We start from the raw sequence: 19,432 nt of genomic DNA, 5'->3' as shown, positions 1-19,432 counted from the left end.
GCAAGGTTCAGTGGAATGTGCTAAATTGTTTGCTGTTTCTCTCTCCAACGATATGGGAGGGGGGGGGAGAGGGGGGAGAGGGGAGAGAGACGGGAGAGACAACACTGATGCCTAGAGGGATCTTTGGGTCCAAGTGATAACGCTCTGAAAGTGGCAACATAAGTTGATAGATATGGTATGCTTACCTTTGTTGGTTGGGGCATTGAGTGCAGGAAGTCCTGGTGCATCTTTATGTAACTATAGCTGAGCTGTATTTGGAGTATTGTGTGCAATTCTGGTCACCCTCACTACAGAAAGGATGTGGAGACTTTGGAAAGAATGCAAAAGACATGGTCGCTATGTTATAGGAAAGATGTTGTCAAGCTGGAAAGAGTGCAGAGAAGATGTACGAGGATGTTGCCAAGACCTTATTCCATGGAGTGCAGGAGGCAGAGCTGCGATCTTATGGAGGTGTACAAAATCATGAGAAGAATAGATCAGGTGAATGGACAGAGTCTTTTGCCCAGAGTAGGGAAAATTGAGAACCAGAAGACATAGGTTTAAAGTGAGGGGGTAAAGATTTAATAGGAACCTTAGGGGTAACTTTTTTCACACAAAGGGTGGGGGTGTGTGGATATGAGCTGCCGGAGGAGGTAGTTGAGGCAGGTACTATCGCAATGTTTAAGAAACATTTGAACAGGTACATGGATAGGATAGCTTTAGAGGGATATTGGCCAAATGTAGGCAGGTGGGACTAGTGTAGATGCAACATGTTGGCCGTGGTGGGCAAGTTGGGCCGAAGTGTGGGGTGTTTCCGCACTGTAGACTCTATGACTCTCTGACTAGGATAATGCCTGGACCTGGGGACATTAGCTATGAGGAGAGGTTGGACAGACTTGAGTTGTTTTCTGTGCAATGCCAGAGGTTAAGAGGAGACCGAGAAAAGTATATAAAATTATGAAAATCATAACATAGGTAGGGTCGACAATCAGACATTGTTCCCAAGATGGAAATATCAAATACTAGAGGGCTTAGCTTTAAGGTGAGGGGGGCAACATTTAAAGGAGATGCACGGGGTAAATTTGTTTTATTGTTACAGAGCCTAGAATGTGTGGCTGGGGGTGGGAGTGTGGGGGGAAAGCAGATACAATAGGGTCATTTAAGAGATGTTTGGATAGACAATGGATACGCAGGAAATGGAGGGATATGGATTACGTGCAGGCAGATAAGAGTTGGTTGGTCTTGGCATCATGTTCAGCACAGACACTGTGGGCCGAAGGGCCAGTTCCTGTGCTGTTCTGTTCTATGCCGACACAGAGGATGACAGATGATGAAATCTGGCGCAAAGTAACCTGCCACAAGAATCCAACAGGTTGAGGAGCATTTGGGGAGGGGGGGGTGGGGGGGTGGAGGGGGAAGAACCTGATGCAGGGTCTTGACCCAAAACGTTTCTTCACCCCCCGTTGCTGCTGGGCTACTAGTTTCCTCCAGCAGTTTTATAAGAAAATAACTGCAGATGCTGGTACAAATCGAAGGTATTTATTCACAAAATGCTGGAGTAACTCAGCAGGTCAGGCAGCATCTCAGGAGAGAAGGAATGGGTGACGTTTCGGGTCGAGACCCTTCTTCAGACTGATGTCGGGGGTGGGACAAAGGAAGGATATAGGTGGAGACAGGAAGATAGAGGGAGATCTGGGAAGGAGGAGGGGAAGGGAGGGACAGAGGAGCTATCTGAAGTTGGAGAAGTCGACATTCATACCACCGGGCCGCAAACTGCCCAGGCGAAATATGAGGTGCTGCTCCTCCAATTTCCGGCGGGCCTCACTATGGCACTGGAGGAGGCCCATGACAGAGAGGTCAGACTGGGAATGGGAGGGGGAGTTGAAGTGCTGGGCCACCGGGAGATCAGTGGCGTTAATGCGGACCGAGCGCAGGTGTTCAGCGAAGCGATCGCCGAGCCTGCGCTTGGTTTCGCCGATATAGATGAGTTGACATCTAGAGCAGCGGATGCAATAGATGCAGTTTGTTTGCTGCTCCAACTTTCATATGTTGAACCCAGCCATTGCTGTGATAATCAGAGTTCGCTGAACCACTCCCCTCTCCAAGATCACCACATGGTCATGCACTGTCACACTCTCTTCAGAATCAACATTTCATTGCACATCGGAGTCGTTCATGTCTAGAGGTTCACTTCACCTTGTGTTTCATTTGACAGTTTCATGAAAACCTTTTAAAGCACGAGCTTTGACATCTCCTGATTATCAATGCCCCAATTCTTCTTCCCCTTCAACTTTTATTCCTGCTTCCAATTTAATTATTTGCTTTACTTTAACACTGTGCTTCTCAGCCTGAAAGATCAGTGCACAAAGGTCAGAGCTGTACCCCTTCCCACCAACTTCCACGCAGTTTGATTCTGTAGAATTTACACATCGTTTATGTTTATGTGTGTTGTCTGAGTCTATGTGCATTGAGTCATAGAGAGATACAGCATGCAGACAAGCCCTTCGGTCCAACTTGCTCACACCGGCCAAAATGGTCCAGCTACGCTAGTCCCACATGCCCACATTTCGCCTGTATCCCTCCAAACCCGTCTTCGTACCTGTCTAACGGTTTCTTAAATGTTGGGATAGTCCCTGCCTCAACTCCCTCCTCTGGCAGTTTGTTCCATAACCCCACTAACCTTTGTGTGAAAATGTTACCCCTCAGATACCCATTAAATCTTTTCCCCTTCACGTTAAATCTATGTCCTCTTGCCCCCGATTCGCCCACTCCGGGCAAGAGACTCTGTGCATCTACCCCATCGATTCCTCTCATGATTTCATACACGTCTATAAGAATGGAGTCCCAATCTACTCAATCTCTTCTGTAATGTTTCTGCAAGCAACATTTTCATAGTAGCTGTACCTCAGTACACTTGTGCATATGACAATAAACAATTTCAAACCAAACACAATACTGCCCTTCAAGTTCACTTCTGGCATTTTCAGTCGAGCTGAACTTCTTCAAGGTGGTCAATCAGGTAAAACAGAACTAATTTAAATATAAGATTTTAATTAAATGCGTTAAATGTTTTCAACTTTTATTTCTTAAAACAGAATTGATGGTTTTTGCTAAATTCATTTTTTTTAAAACACTTCTATAAAATATCAGGCATTCAGAAACTGAAAGAAGCATAGATGATAAAACTGGAAGGTTACACTTTGAAGCAGAGGTTCTCAGAGCCGTGTCCGTAGTCATAGTCCATGGAAAGATGCCCTTCGGCCACCATTTTCAATCTGACTGCTACACATCCAACTACTCTAAAAAGTATTTCCCTCGCCCACTTGCATACCCATCAACAATTGCCCTTCTCAATTCTCCTGCCACTCAAGTACCCTTGGAGCAATTTAAAGTAGTCAATTAACATACCAAGCAGCAGACATTTGGCACATGGGAGCACACTGTACACTCGGGAGAAAAACATGCAAACTCCACATGGACCGCACTCAAGATCAGGATCAAACCTGGGTCACTGGACCTGTGAGGTATCATCATATCATCATCATATATATACAGCCGGAAACAGGCCTTTTCGGCCCACCAAGTCCGTGCTGCCCAGCGATCCCCGTACATTAACACTATCCTACACCCACTAGGGACAATTTTTACATTTACCCAGCCAATTAACCTACATACCTGTACGTCTTTGGAGTGTGGGAGGAAACCGAAGATCTCGGAGAAAACCCACGCAGGTCACGGGGAGAACGTACAAACTCCTTACAGTGCAGCACCCGTAGTCAGGATCGAACCTGAGTCTCCGGCGCTGCATTCGCTGTAAAGCAGCAACTCTACCGCTGCGCTACCGTGCCGCCCAGGTAGCAGCACCAGCCACCCCTAGTGTCAGCGATTATTATTTTCTGGTGGATCTTGTAGTGCTGCACTCACTGAACCAGACTACAATGTTGCATCCCCAAGAGTTGGCAGCACTTCGCTCAACTCCTGGGTTGTCTCGGCCAGCAAGATTGACCTTCAAAATACAGTGACGTTGGGAGATGGGAAATGTGAACTGCCAGTGCTGGAGACAAGCCAGACTCTGGGAATATTCAGGTCACCAACTCTTTCCCTGCTGCATCTCCTGCTAAATGTTTTCTGCCTTGTGACACCCAGGAGGCACAAACCAAGACACGAGGGGGAAGAAGAAGATTTAGCCATTTATTTTCTTGCAAATATCAAACTATGCTGCATCTCGTGGCCAAGACATGAGAAAAACAGGTATCTACATTAACACTCCAGAAAACAGTGAATAAATTGCAGGTTTCTCATACCCTGCATGCTAACTCCTCTGACATTTCTTTGCAATAATTTTGTCTGTATATTCTTGAAATACAGTCTGCAATTAGTATAGTATTGATACATGTGCAAAACAAATACAAATATTAAATACTAATTAATTAAAAGAAATAATTTGTAATTGCTTCAAGTACAGAAATCTTATCAGGCCCCGCCCACATCTACTGTTTAATGAGAAAGATGAAGTTTTGTGACTTGGAATTAGAAAGGAGTTAATTTTAAAAATTGAAAATTAGAACTACAATTATGTGCAAAAAAAGGACATAAAACAAAGCTGTCCATTTATCAAGTTATTCACACCGGCATCTGTTACTGAAGAATGTAAACACAGAACTACAAACTTTGACAAAATCTGCATCTTGCCCCCCAAAATACAGTAGTCACTGAATTCTGAGTATTCTATAACATTAAAAGCCTCCAAAACATGTTAAATTAAGGTTCTTCTAGATTGGTTAGAATGTTTTTGACATCGGATGCATGGTATGCTTGATGTCTTTGTACAGTGCAGTTAAACAAGTAAAACCCAGCCCCTGGAGATTAACTTTGGATCTTGATAAAGTCAGAAGCCTTTATTGAGGGAATGGCCTCAAAATACACTGGCATTTGAGTACAGGTCTCCTATAGCAGCAGAATTAAAATGCCTCAAATAAAATACATTTTATTCCATTCACTTCTAGATGATTTGTCTCAGTCTCTTATTGCTTTACTTATGTGCAAAGGTAGAAAGAGTTGTGGTCAAATATATCCAGCATTCTACTGATTTAACCAAATCCAGCTACAATTCCTCGATTTCAAACTGTGTGTAAAAGCTTTTTGCCACCACATGTGTCTGCTTCAGTTCGCTGCCTCTCGCGACATGTTTCAGTAATTCTGCTGAATGACAGACTGGGTGTTGGGAAGTAGTCTTTTTTTGGCTTATCGTTTGAGCCGTGTGCGGCTCCTTTTTGTCATAATACAACGTCCAGAGGAATGTAATGGTGAGTATCATAGCCAGCAGTTGTGCAACCCCAATGGATATTCCCAGGAACCTCAGCATTTGCAGTTGTTTTGTGCCACGTAGAAAATTGTACATCTTCTGTCCACAGCCCTGCTACAAAATAAAAAGATGTTACAGTGAATAGCCATGAAATAAAATCCTGCATTAATCTGCTGAAAAGAACAGAGTTTAATATAAAGAAACATTGTGTAAATTGTATAGCAATTTACTCTGAGATGCCCTGCAATTTGCAAATTGGCAAAAGATGCTGGACTGGTTCTGCCTTCTGGCAGCTTACGTGTACAGTTTGAAGAAATTGCTGCTTTTGTTAAAACCTATTACCTAAAGTTAATGTAGAATGGTACGTCTGCTATTTAGTATCACTACCCTTTAAATGAACACAATTGCACATCAAAATACTACCCCAATCTAAAATGGGAACAATTGAAAGCAGTGTTTGACATCGGAGGCAGAATATTCTTCTTGGAGATTTAAAATGCATCCTTATTTCTTTTTCTGAAAATAAACTTTCCCCTGTGTTCCTCTTTTTGTCTCAAATCAGCTTACACTTACAGCAAATTTCAGCGTGAAAAGACTTTGCCTGAGAGGCATTTGAAGGAGTGCAACACAAGTCAGTGTGCTCCAGCATATTACAAACTTTTCTTTAAAAAATTAATTGAATAAGTATTTATGTCATTCAATATTTCCTATGATGACATGACAGTAATTGGCTCAGCTGACTTAGAGATATTTCATGAAAATGTTTTACTTTTTATTTGTAGAGCACGTGCAGATATTCTTTGTAACACTGGCATTCATTGCTTATTTCTAACCGTGTGAAATGCAAAGGCAGTTCAGTCACTCACAGAGATGGGCCTGGAGTCACATACACTCCTTTGTCAGGTTACATTTCACAGACGTCCATAAATTTATTTTGTCCATAAGTTGGAAAAGACACCATCACTGCAGTAACCATACCACTGCAACATTGTAATGCACGGTATCAAAAGCACTCAAAACTCATTCATGAGAGGAACAGATCGGGTAGATGCACCGAGTCTCTTGCCCAGAGTAGGTGAATCGAGGACCAGAGGACATAGGTTTAAGGTGAAGGGGAAAAGATTGAACAGGAATCTGAGGAGTAACTTTTTCCACACAAAGGATAGTAGGTGTATATGGAAAAAGGCTACCAGAAGAGGTAGTTGAGGCATGGACTATCCCAACATTTAAGAAACAGTTAGACAGGTACATGGATAGGACAGGTTTGGAGGGATCTCGACCAAATGTGGGCAGATGGGACTAGTGTAGCTGGGACATGTTGGTTTGTGGTGGGCAAGTTGGGTCAAAGGACCCGTTTCCACACTGTGTCTCTATGACTCAAAGTGTAGAGTGAGAAAGAAGAAAATATTTCTGCCATTCATATCAACGGATGTATTTTGGACTTTTGAATTAAATAATGTGGGACCTGGTTCATACATACAGGTGTCCATAACTCAGACATCTGTAACCAAGGGACCACCTGTGTTGGTTAGACTGGCAAAGTTCTTTCTCTGAAGCACAGTGAAATGATTGATTGGTTGATTGAAGTATACCTCATGGAAACATGCCACAGGTTCACGCCGACCATCACACTAGCTCTGTTATCCCTGTTTCGCACTCACTACCTATACATTGGGGCCAATTACTTACAACCCCACTCATCTTTGGGACATGGGAGGAAGCCGGGGAACCCAGAGGAAGTCCACAGTCACAGGGAGAATGTGCAAACTCCACACAGACAGCACCCGAGATCAGAATCAACCCCTGCTCTCTTGCCACATGAGGCAGCAGCTCAACCAGCTGGCTGTGCCACCGGGCTGCGGCTTTATTCATTAGTAGTTGTGAATACGTCCATTAATTGGGTGTTATAGTGGCTAGATTTACGCACATTGGATATGCCCCTTATTGTGGATTTATGAAGTGAATGAATTGATTCAATTGCATTCAAGCTTCTTAACTATAAGTCTTGTCTTTGGGAATGCAAAGCTTAACAAGGACTTTAACCACTTAAATTAAATTCCTTTGCCTAGTTTCCACAGACATGTTGACATTTGAAGAAATTCACAACCTTGCCAATGGTAACTTAGATCTTAATTTGCTCAAAACTAAAAGATTAGTGCAGATGCGAATTGCCACCATGATCTTAAACCCTATTGGAGCTTAGCTTCTATTCTAAAATGTCATTCAGTAAATGTACATTATCTTAACCACATATCTCCCACGCCGAGCCCTATATCCTTTTTGTTCCCCCTCACCCCCATTCCACTCCCCATCTCTTTCTACCCATATCTTTCCCTCCAACTTTACATTTCACTTCTCCTCGTCCTTGGCACTCTTTTGTCTCCTTTTCACCTCTAGCCTTTGTTACTTACTTCACCCACCTGCCAACTAAACCCCTTGTATTGACCCATCACTTGCCAGGCTATATCCCACCCCCACCTCTCTTTTCCAGCTTTCTCCCCCCCCCCCCCACTACTCCTAGCAATCCGAAGAAGGGCCCCAACCCGAAACATTAATGTCCATTCCCTCCATGAATGCTGCCTGACCTGCTGAGTTCCTCCAGAACTGTTTTGCTCAAGATAATATCGAAAATGACTCAGAGATCAGATGAATATCTTCCCATCCATCCCACATGACAAACTCAATAGGATACGACAGATTATCATATGAAATATAGAGTGCAAAGTACATGTGCACTTTTCTTATGAAATAAATCTGCATTGAATTGCTTTCACAAGAACAAGACGATTATTAATCATGGTTCAATAGACTCAGACGGAGGCCAGTTCCACCAACAAATTACATCATTGATTTATGTTGACTATTTGCCTCACTGCGCAAATGTATTCAAAAATAGAAATGTCCAACACACAAGTAAAGCAGGATATTTAGAATGACATTTGATGAAATGGTTTCCAGGGTGCTGACATACTTGTCTCTCAAATGGCCTTTTGGACAGCTCAATCAATTTCCCACTGGGTTCACTTTCATAATATCTTGAGTATAGTTATTTGCTTGACAGCTTGAAAGCTGATGTATCCACTATTTGACAAGCAATCCTCTGTAGGAAATATCAATCTCTCAGAAATGTCCATGTGAAACAATTCTTTGAACGTCACAAACTAAAGTCATATTGTTTTTGATGAGCATGATTCTGCCACATTGGCCTAGAAAGTCAATCATACAAAGGCACAATTTTTAAGTGGTACGGTGTTAATTTTATGCATTAAATCTATTGCAAAATGATTGGGAACTAGTGGAACCCATTGCACAAACGGCAAACTTCTACCAGCAGCTTCCATGCACAAGTGGCCACAAGAAAGGGCCATATCCAACATGCCCGAAGCGAGCCACTGTAAAGGCATAGACCACTGCTCACAAATACTAATGGATAAAGGGAGATCCAAATGTCCATGGATACATGCTTCCCTTGCCATCATCCCTTGCCATTGGCGATTTAATGCCAATCGCAGTATTCTTCCCGCACAAATCAGCCAGGCTAAAAGAGACACAAAAGGCAGCAGATGCTGGAGTCTGGAACAAAATAAAAACAAACGGCTGGAGGAAATCAGTAGATCAAGCATCCATGGAGGGAGGGTGAAAGGAATGCTGCCATTTTGTGTCAAAACCCAGGACCAGACTGAGAATGGAGAGGGAAGATGGCCGATATAAAGAGGATGGGCAAGGGGGAGGGCAGTCGGTGACAGCAGGACTTAATGATGACAGACAGAAGGAGCTGGGGCAGGATTGTAAGACAGATGCAGGTGGGCAATAGGTGGAAGCGGACATTTCAGAGGGCAAATGGGGCCAGTTAGCATGAGGGAGGAGTGAAGGCAGAGACAGAAACTGAAGGGGATTAGTAGGAGGCAAAGGGAAGATGGAACTGGTAGTGGTTGGATGGAACCAGGAGGGAAGGGGATCGAAAATACATAATAATAATAAACATTTATTTTTTATAGCGCTTTTCCAAATGCTCAAAGACGCTTTACAATACAGTCAAGACATAAAAACAAACAGACAAACTATCCTGATGGAGAAGCGGCGAACAAATAGCGCCAGCGTCCTCTCACGTCAGGGTCCGGCAGTAGACAATAAAGAACACAAGACACACAATTACAATTTTTAACACAAACAGCCATCACAGTGATTGCTCCAGGCACACCCTCACTGTGATGGAAGGCAAAGAAAAGTCTTATCTCCTCCTCATTCTTCCCCCGTGGTGCTACGAGGCGATCGAGGCTTCCGACTTTTGAAGCCCCCGCCGGGCGATGGAAAGTCCCAGGGCCGAGCCGAGCAGGCCGATGAAGGTCCTGAGCCCCCACCGGGCGATGGAAAGTGCCGCGGCCAGGCCACGCAGGGCGATGAGGGGCCTGCGAGCGGGTCAATCAAACCTCGCGCTTCGGGGCTGTCGAAGCTGCTACGGCTGGAGCTCCCGAAAGCCGGTCGCCAGCCAGGGACCTGCGAACTCCCGATGTTGTGATCTGCAGGGCCCACGGCCGAAGCCTCCGAGATGGTAAGTCCAGGCCCTGCGACCGAAGTCTTCAAGGTTGATCCCAGCTGGAGGCCGCCGACTCCACGGTGTTAGGCCGTAGCACGAACGGAGACACAACACGGTAAAGGTCGCATCTCCGTTGAGGAGGAGATTGAAAGAAAAGGTTTCCCCCACCCCCCCCCCCCAACCACCCCCCCCACATATACAGAGTTAAAAATAAATCAAAAGAAACATTTAAACGATAACAAAGACAAAAACAAAAAAAAAGACAGAGAGATTGCCGGTGAGCCGCAGCTGCAGAACGCAGCCACGCCCCCATGAAGGGAGAGCTAGAGTTGGGTACGGGAAAGGGGGTAAAAATGGAAGGACCAGAAGTAGATGGGAAGGAGAGTGGATAAGCCAGGAGGTCAGCGTAGGTGGGAGAAGAGAAGATGAGATGGCATGCAACTGGAAGCTCGGGATGGCCACTGTGGACAGAGCGCAGGTGCTCTGCAAATCCACGGTCTTGTCTGAAGCTGGTCTCATTGATGTAGAGGCGGCCACATCGTGAGCACCTAACGCAGTAGACAAGGTTGAAAGAGTTGCATGCGAATCTAAACCACAGCTGGAAGGGTTGTTTCAGTCCACGAGTTGTTCTTGTGGTAGATGTACCTGGAGTCGAACGACAGCGGGGCATCTCTCATGAGTTGGAATCCAAGAATTTTAATCCCACTGCTTCTGACGGACCAATGCATCTGCCAGTAAAGTACTGTGCAATTTTGTCATCCCTGGTAACTCCAAAAACTGCTTGCTCATTCCCCTTCAAGGTGTACTTGAACACGCATTTGACCGACTTTACAGAGGAGCATATCTCAAAGTTGATGTAACATTTGAACAACTTCAAGAGTTGAGCACTACAGGGCACCACCCATTCAGAAGTAATAGGTCAATCCCGGCATCCTTCATGATATCCCTGAAAACCTCCCATATCCGGAGATCGTCTCCTGTACAGAGGATGTGACTCATCTCCATACATTGTGCTTTCGATAAACGTCTTCAGGAATCTCTTTCTGCATCTTCCATTCTTCCAACATGGAGAGGTGTGGTCACAGTATGGTTCATGAACAGACCTCCCAACATTTGGTTTTACAAATTCATAATTTTGATGTCCAAAATTCAGAATTTTACATCAAATTCATAATATGGCGCGTAATGCGACTTTTCAGCAAAAAAAAGTATGCACGCCAAATGTGCATACGCGTTGTGCTACATTCATGTGTGAAAAACGACTATTATTTCCAACAGTCTATAGTTCTTGGATTACATGTACAATGTCAGGCCTATCATGAGTATATTCTGGTATTTATAGAAAGGCTATTGAACAGAAATACTTTTTACAACAAAGAAAATTTTGTTTTGTTTTGTTTTTTTCTATTTTGGTTTTTCCGTACACATCCCTATTCTCTTGATATTGAATAAAAGAACAACGATCATAAAATGTGTGAGTAAGTTATGAAGAAAGAGTTTCATTTAAAACTGCACATACCTAATTTCATTGAAGACATACTTGCTCCAGTGGTCTTCAATAGCAAATCACAATGGCCTGGCAGGCGGCGAGGCGAGGACCGGCGGGCAGTGAGGGGAGGCGAGGCCCGGGGAATGGCGAGGCGAGGCCCGGGGAATGGCGAGGCGAGGCCCGGGGAATGGCGAGGCGAGGCCCGGGGAATGGCGAGGCGAGGCCCGGGGAATGGCGAGGCGAGGCCCGGGGAATGGCGAGGCGCAGTAAGCAAATTTTAGTGCCATATCGTTGGCCTCTGCAAGATCCTTTACAGTGCATGTGTCATGCAGCACGTCACAGCTCAGGAGATGTCCCATTGTCTGGGGGCCACGTCTGAACCCGCAGTCTACCGCATCTTCAGTGTATCCCCACTTCAGCATGTTGGATTTGCTCCTCCCCTGCCTGTCCCCAGTCTGTTGAGACTGCGCCAGGTTATCCACGGTTGGTCGGAAACTGGTGGGAGTTTCTCAGAGGGATCGATTGCCTTGTGAATGTCTTCCGGAGATTTCTCTAGTCTCTCTTCCCAGAGTTTGAGCCTTCCACTCACATTGAAGTACATATTTTCCAACACAGACATCAAATTAGGATTAGATTAGATCAAATTAGACCTACACAGCGAATGGGACGGCTCGAGGGAGTGTTGTAGAGCAGAGGGATCTAGGAGTGCAGGTGCATGGTTTCTTGAAGGTCAAGTCGCAGGTAGATAAGGTGGTCAAAACGGCTTTTGGCACATTGGCCGTCATCAGTCAGAGTATTAAGTATAGAAGTTGGGAGGTCATGTTGCAGTTGTACAAGATGTCGGTGAGACCGCATTTAGAATATTGTGTTCAGTTCTGGGCACCATGTTGAAGGAAAGATGTTGTCAAGCTGGAAGGGGTACAGAGAAGATTTACCAGGACTAGAGAGTTTGACCTATAGGGAGAGGTTGAGTAGGCTGGGACACTATTACTTGGAGTGCAGGAGGATGAGGGGTGATCTTATAGAGGTGTATAAAATCATGAGAGGAATAGATCGGGTAGATGCACAGAGTCTCTTGTCCAGAGTAGGTTCATCAAGAACCAGAGGACATTGGTTTAAGGTGAAGGGGCAAAGATTTAATAGGAATCTGAGAGGTAACCTTTTCACACAAAGGGTGGTGGGTGTACGGAACAAGCTGCCAGAGGAGGTAGTTGAACCGGGGACAATCCCAACGTTTAAGAAACAGTTAGACAGGTGCATGGATAGGACATGTTTGGAGGGATATGAGCCAAATGCGGGCAGGTGCGACTAGAGTAGCTGGGACATGTTGGCGGGTATGGGCAAGTTGGGCTAAAGGGCCTGTTTCCACACTGTACCATTATGACTCTGTCCCATTCTTCTTGCTCTGCTTGTTACTGGCATGTACGATTACAGTGGCCTAATATTATGCAAGCACAAATTAAGATACTAATTTTGCAACAAATCAAAAGCAAAGCAACCACTGTTAGAACCATAAAACTAGTGCTAGGAAGCCAAGTTTCATGAGGGCCAAAAAAGTTATGTAAAAGTAGGACAATAAAGATCAATAGAGCCATGACTTGCAAAAGCCAGTGTAGTAATGTACAGATAAAATTACTGTAGGCATCTAAATAGACCAGCAATAAAATATATCGATCAGGATTTTTCAACATTAGTCTCTGAGGGAAAATAACATTCAGGGAGAATGTTAATAATATTCTCTATGTTCAAATGGTAATATTAATAAAAATGTCAAAAATTGGGTATCTGCTGCATATTCTACATTTGGATAGTCAATGTAATTGAATTATGAATATTTGTAATGAAAACTTTACATTTTCTAAATTTAGAATTTACTTTCAACTTCATACGTCAATAGACAATAGACAATAGACAATAGGTGCAGGAGTAGGCCATTCAGCCCTTCGAGCCAGCACCGCCATTCAATGCGATCATGGCTGATCACTCTCAATCAGTACCCCGTTCCTGCCTTCTCCCCATACCCCCTCACTCCGCTATCCTTAAGAGCTCTATCCAGCTCTCTCTTGAAAGCATCCAACGAACTGGCCTCCACTGCCTTCTGAGGCAGAGAATTCCACACCTTCACCACTCTCTGACTGAAAAAGTTCTTCCTCATCTCCGTTCTAAATGGCCTACCCCTTATTCTTAAACTGTGGCCCCTTGTTCTGGACTCCCCCAACATTGGGAACATGTTTCCTGCCTCTAATGTGTCCAATCCCCTAATTATCTTATATGTTTCAATAAGATCCCCCCTCATCCTTCTAAATTCCAGTGTATACAAGCCCAATCGCTCCAGCCTTTCAACATACGACAGTCCCGCCATTCCGGGAATTAACCTAGTGAACCTACGCTGCACGCCCTCCATAGCAAGAATATCCTTCCTCAAATTTAGAGACCAAAACTGCACACAGTACTCCAGGTGCGGTCTCACCAGGGCGGTACAACTGTAGAAGGACCTCTTTGCTCCTATACTCAACTCCTCTTGTTATGAAGGCCAACATTCCATTGGCTTTCTTCACTGCCTGCTGTACCTGCATGCTTCCTTTCATTGACTGATGCACTAGGACACCCAGATCTCGTTGAACTCCCCCTCCTCCTAACTCCTAACGTCCAAGTTATTGTTTCAGGAATGCTATAATGACTCATTAAAATACACATTATTAACATGTACCAGAAAAGGATATCCGAGTTGTTTTTATAATTTAGTCTTCTTAAAATCTCTCTTTCACTGCCCCATCCCTAAACAAATATTGTCCTGGAATAGTTTTAGTGCGTCATTTGAAAAGAAAAACCACAAATATGTGAATTCTGATTTGCCATTGTGTACTTATATGGCTACAGTGGTACATTTTGCACATAATATCTGAACACTAACCAAGATGAGAAAAAGAAAAAGGAAATTTAAAGCTTAGCTTATTATTTCCTGGCAGAAAACACTTCAATGTCAATTGTTAAATGCCTGCGAGACCTCCTTTGGCAAAAGGCATTTATTTGTTGATGTGCTCTGGATGATTTCCTATTTTCCAGTTCACAAGAAGCTTCATTGAAATGTACCCCGTACATGATAATGCTGCAATCTGACTTCAGGCAGCACTCATTGCTTCCTCTACTAATACTGATTGGTAATATTTTCATATTGCAGGACTACAGCTCAGAACCAATTGCTGCAAGTCAATTTGGAAACTGGTGACAAGAAACTCCTAAGCTTGTTAATGAATATGAGGAAATTATTGAAGTGCAGAGACTGAAGAATGAAAGCATTAAATATTTTCAACAAGCTTGTTATTGGAAGGAAGGAGTAAATGTTTGCCTGAACAGCCCCTCTGGCAACGTGAAGTAGTGGGCACTCACACAACGCACAAAGTGTACTCCACTTATTTCAGTAGGATGTGTATGTTTAACAATGCACTCATGATTTATTCCACTAGATTAACACTGACACTGAAACTGAAAGCAATGATTTACTCACACAGCTTTAGCCTGTAGTTGCAAACAAGATAATTGATTATTTTTAAAGAAAATATTAGGAGAGTTGTTCTTGAGATGAAAAGCAGTGAGAGAAATCTAGTTTAGATTTTATAATGGGGAAAACAAATATATGGGCATCGAGTGGCCGATCCCAAAATGAAAATGATGCAGAGATCACAGCTAACCTTTCCACAAAGGCGGCAGCACAGGAGCCACATCTGGGCCACTGTTTCACTCTGATCCGTCCTCACTGGTCCATTGCCTGCCTGAAGCCGGTTTCTGATCAGTGGGGCCCTGCAAGAAGATCCTTCCCACCATCTGGGGGCACAGTGGTGCGGCTGGTAGATCTCTTTAGTCAGAGGGTGGTGAATCTGTGGCATTCATTGCCACAGGCAGCTGTGGAGGCCAGGTCAATGGATAATCTTAAGGCGGAGATTGACAGATTTTTGATTAGTAAGAGTGTCAGGAGTCATGGGGCGAAGGCAGGAGAATGGGGTTGAGAGGGAAAGATAGATCACCCATGATTGAATGGCCGAGTAGACTTGATGGGCCAATTGGCCTTATTCTGCTCCGAGAACCTCTGAACTCCTGCCTCGCGGAATCAGAGCCTAGGTTCAATCGTGACCTTGGGTGTTGCCTATATGGAGTTTGCACGTTGTTCCTGTAACCACACGAGTTTCATCCGACTGCTCCTTTTCCTCCCACATCCCAAAGATGCGCAGATTTGTAGTTCAATTGGCCTCTGTAAATCGCCCCTTGTTTGTAGGAAGTGGACGTGAAAATGGGATAACATCGAACTAGTGTGAACAGGTAACTGGTGGTTGGCGATGACTCGGTGGCCTGATAAAATCGGTGGGCTGGTGCCTGTTTCTACGCTGCATCTCACACTCTAAATAAATATTAGATCCCAGATCTTGAAATGATTACACAGCCAGTTATCACATTCCCAAAGGCCTACTCTCTCATATAAAATTAACAAAAAACAAGATTTTAGCACTTAAAGATTTAAAAAACTGTTAAATCACTTAACCACAATAAATTTAAGTTAATTTCGTACTTTTAACATAACAATTAATTAACTATTAGCTGAAACTTGCCCGTCTCCTTCATTCCTATCCTTTGAAATGAATAAAGTCACATTTAATGTCATCAGTTATTCCCACAACTGCTGGGAAATTGCAGAAAGTTGTTTATCTCTGCACATCTACCAATGGACTCCACCAGGAATCCAACAGAGGAGACCGATTAAATGAAAGCAGCATCGAGCTGCCAGGATGTTTAGGCCTGCCATGTTTATATCAGTTGATATAGAGAGGTCATTTCAATCACCACTGATGTAGTCTGCATTCAGACTACATTTGCACAGGTCTGTCTGCCAGATTAGGGTGAATAAATTAGGTCAGATGACATGGTGGCACAGCAGTAGGGTTGCTGCCTTACAGAGCCAGAGACCCAAGTTCGATCCTCACTACGGGTGCTGTCCGTACATTCTTCCCGTGAGCTGCGTGGGTTTTCTCCGGATGCTCCGGTTTCCTCCCACACTCAAAAGGCATGCAATGGTTTGTAGGTTAATTGGCTTCTGTAAAAATTGTAAATTGTCTCTCGTGTGGTGGATAGTGCTTGTGTACGGGGATCGTTGGTCAGCATGGGCTGTGGGCTGAAGGGCCTGTTTCCACGCTGTATCTCTAAGCTAAACTAAATGTCAAGTGTATGGAGTGTTTAATTGTCATATGTACTGGGACAGGAACAATGAAATTCTCACTTGCAGTTTGACAAGCACATTAATGAAATGCAAGCTAACTGACCCCCCATTCAGAATTCTGGAGTATTCATCCAGAAAATGCCACTGTGTTACTTGGGGAAATTAAATTGATGTAATTAAATAAAAATCCAAATTAAAAAAGCTAATCTCAGTAGCGACACCTATGAAATTGTAGGATTATTGTTGAAACCACATTACTTAGGGTAGTAGGTCTACCTTTCATTTTTGTGTGAACTAGGTCTAACAACATAAGACGCTCAACACTACTCCCAGCAAAGTAGCTACTTGACGAGCACCCCATCTAGCATCCATTCAACATCCCCAAGCACCCCATCTAGCATCCATTCAACATCCCCAAGCACCCCATCTAGCATCCATTCAACATCCCCACTACCAGCGCACTACCAACAAAATGAACCAGCAACCTCACCCCTAGGCTTTTATGATGCCATCTTTCAAGGAAGATAAAGGTTATGGGATGTTACTACGTGCTAGTTGACATGGACATCATTTGCCATTCCAACTAGAAATATACTATTGTAGGGACATACGGATTAGCGGGGGGGGGTCTCGAACCCTCGGTTGGGCTAACGAGGCACGAGATGCGGGAGCACGGGATATAGTTGTCTGGCGACCAGCTGGAAAGATGAGATTAGATTATTATACCTAGTTAAGTAGTGTGTGTCCAAAAGCTGCAGTCTGTTTGCAAATACCTTCGAATAAAGACTTTGAACAAAGACGCTCGTTGTGGACTCACTACATTGGTGACCCGAACGCGAAGAAAACACGCAGCATGTCGCAGGTGGGAGCGAGCGCGGGCGAGGTGCACCTACCGCCGTTCTGGGCCCATCAGCCGCACCTGTGGTTCGTACAGGCGGAATCACAGTTCCACATTAAAAAGGTGGATAGCGAACTGGAGAAGTTCCACCACCTCGTGAGCTGTCTGCAGGCGGAGGTGGCGGCGAGGGTCAGTCAGTATCTGACCAGTCCACCCCAAACGGAGCAGTACGTGGGGCTCAAGAGGCTCCTACTGAAGAAATTCGGCTGGAGCCAGAACCAGCGGGCTCTGAGGCTGCTCCATCTACCAGCGCTGGGGCAGCGGCTGCCGTCCGAGTTGATGACGGAAATGCTGACCTTGGTGGGCGACCATCAGCCGTGCATGATGTTCAAGGCGGCATTTCGAGAGAAGCTACCCCAGGACGTCAGGCTGGTGTTGGCCGACGTCTCGTTCGACGACCCGGAGACGCTCGCCGAGAAAGCCGACGTGCTCGTCAGGGAGCGGCACAACCGGGACAACTCGGTCAATCGTGTCTCGAGGCCCAGCGGCAGTCGGGGGAGCGGCCGGGAGAGCGACGGCTCGACCGCTATTTCGCAGTCTGCCAGGCAAGAGGGGGCTGCAGAACATGTTTATTGGTCGCGGACACAACCAGCACGGCAGAATAAAAGCGGCTGGTGTTTCTTCCATCGGCGGTGGGGCAGTGATGCCCGAAGTTGCAGAGCCCCGTGTACGTTTCCGGGAAATGCCTGGGCCGAACGAACGTAGAGGCAGTTTCGATTGGCCGTAATTGCCGCCTCTACGTGACGGACCAAGAGACCAGGATCGTGTTTCTGGTGGATACGGGAGCGGTTGTGAGTATTGTGCCTCCCTACGGCTGTGAAGTCCAAGCGGGGGGGAAGGGGCCGCCCCTTATTGCAGTGAACGGTAGCGCCATCCGCACTTACGGTAAGAGGACTATGTCCCTGTCCTTTGGGTCTAGGACCTACCGTTGGAATTTCATCGTGGCGGATGTGGGCCAGGCCATTTTGGGTGCAGACTTCCTATGGGCGTTTTCGTTGGTCGTAGACGTCCACGGTAGCGGCCTGCAGCCCTCGGCCGACGTACGGCCCCGAGGTACGGGGCCTGCGGCCCCTCCAAGCCCCGCCCCACCCAGTTCAGCGATCCAGACCATCACCACGACCCCCGGTCAGTTCGATGCGGTCCTAGCGGAGTTCCCGCAGCTCCTCGTTCAGCGGTTCGATGCACCTTCCGAGAAGCATGGGGTGGTGCATTTCATTCCGACCGAGGGCCCGCCGGTTTTTGCCCGGGCACGGCGCCTCCCTCCCGAAAAGCTGGCCATGGCTCGAGAGGAGTTCTTGAACCTGGAGAGGCTGGGAATTGTGCGGCCTTCAAGTAGTCCGTGGGCCTCACCCTTGCACATGGTTTCCAAAGCATCTGGGGGGTGGAGACCATGTGGGGATTTCCGACGACTTAACGCGGCAACACGGCCGGACCGCTACCCGATTCCGCACATACAGGACTTCTCAGCTAGCCTGGAGGGGGCTACAATTTTTTCAAAGATCGATCTGGTGCGGGGATACCATCAGATCCCGGTCCATCCGCCGGACATCCCAAAGACGGCTACCATTACTCCGTTCGGATTGTTTGAGTGGTTGCGCATGCCTTTCGGCCTTAAAAACGCAGCTCAGGCATTTCAGCGTCTCATGGAACGTGTGGGTCGAGGGTTGCCGTTCGTGTTTATTTATCTCGATGACATTTTGATTGCCAGCCGTTCGGTCCAGGAGCACTTAGTCCACCTCCGCATTATATTCCAGAGGCTGCAGGACCACGGCCTGATTCTGCACCCGGACAAATGCCAATTCGGCCTGTCGGTGGTAGATTTTTTGAGTCACCGGGTTACATCGGCCGGAGCCACCCCTTTGCCAGCTAAGGTGGAGGCGGTCCTTCCCGCCTCCCGTCACATTGGCGGTATCGGGTTCCCCCCTCCGTACGCGTTCCGGGAGGGAGGTCCGGGCACCCGTGAGGTACGGTTTCGAGGGTTCTGGGGGGGGTCATGTAGGGACATACGGATTAGC

At 45.8% G+C, this 19,432-nt stretch overlaps 1 protein-coding gene across 3 annotated transcripts in view; it reads right to left on the bottom strand.

Moving 5' to 3' along the window:
- Positions 1 to 3,069: 3,069 nt before the first annotated feature.
- Positions 3,070 to 19,432, bottom strand: part of tspan12 (tetraspanin 12) — a 39,096-nt gene continuing 22,733 nt past the window's right edge. For all 3 annotated transcript variants that reach the window (XM_078417417.1, XM_078417416.1, XM_078417419.1), the window contains one exon: positions 3,070 to 5,398. In XM_078417417.1, coding sequence (XP_078273543.1) covers positions 5,084 to 5,398 — 315 coding nt within the window. In that variant the 3' untranslated portion in view covers positions 3,070 to 5,083. The remainder of the gene's footprint in view (positions 5,399 to 19,432) is intronic.

This window comes from Rhinoraja longicauda, chromosome 20, assembly GCF_053455715.1.
Source record: "Rhinoraja longicauda isolate Sanriku21f chromosome 20, sRhiLon1.1, whole genome shotgun sequence".
NCBI lineage: Eukaryota > Metazoa > Chordata > Chondrichthyes > Rajiformes > Arhynchobatidae > Rhinoraja > Rhinoraja longicauda.
The sequence above is the reverse complement of the archived record's forward strand: the minus strand, read 5'-3'. Positions and strand labels throughout refer to the sequence as shown.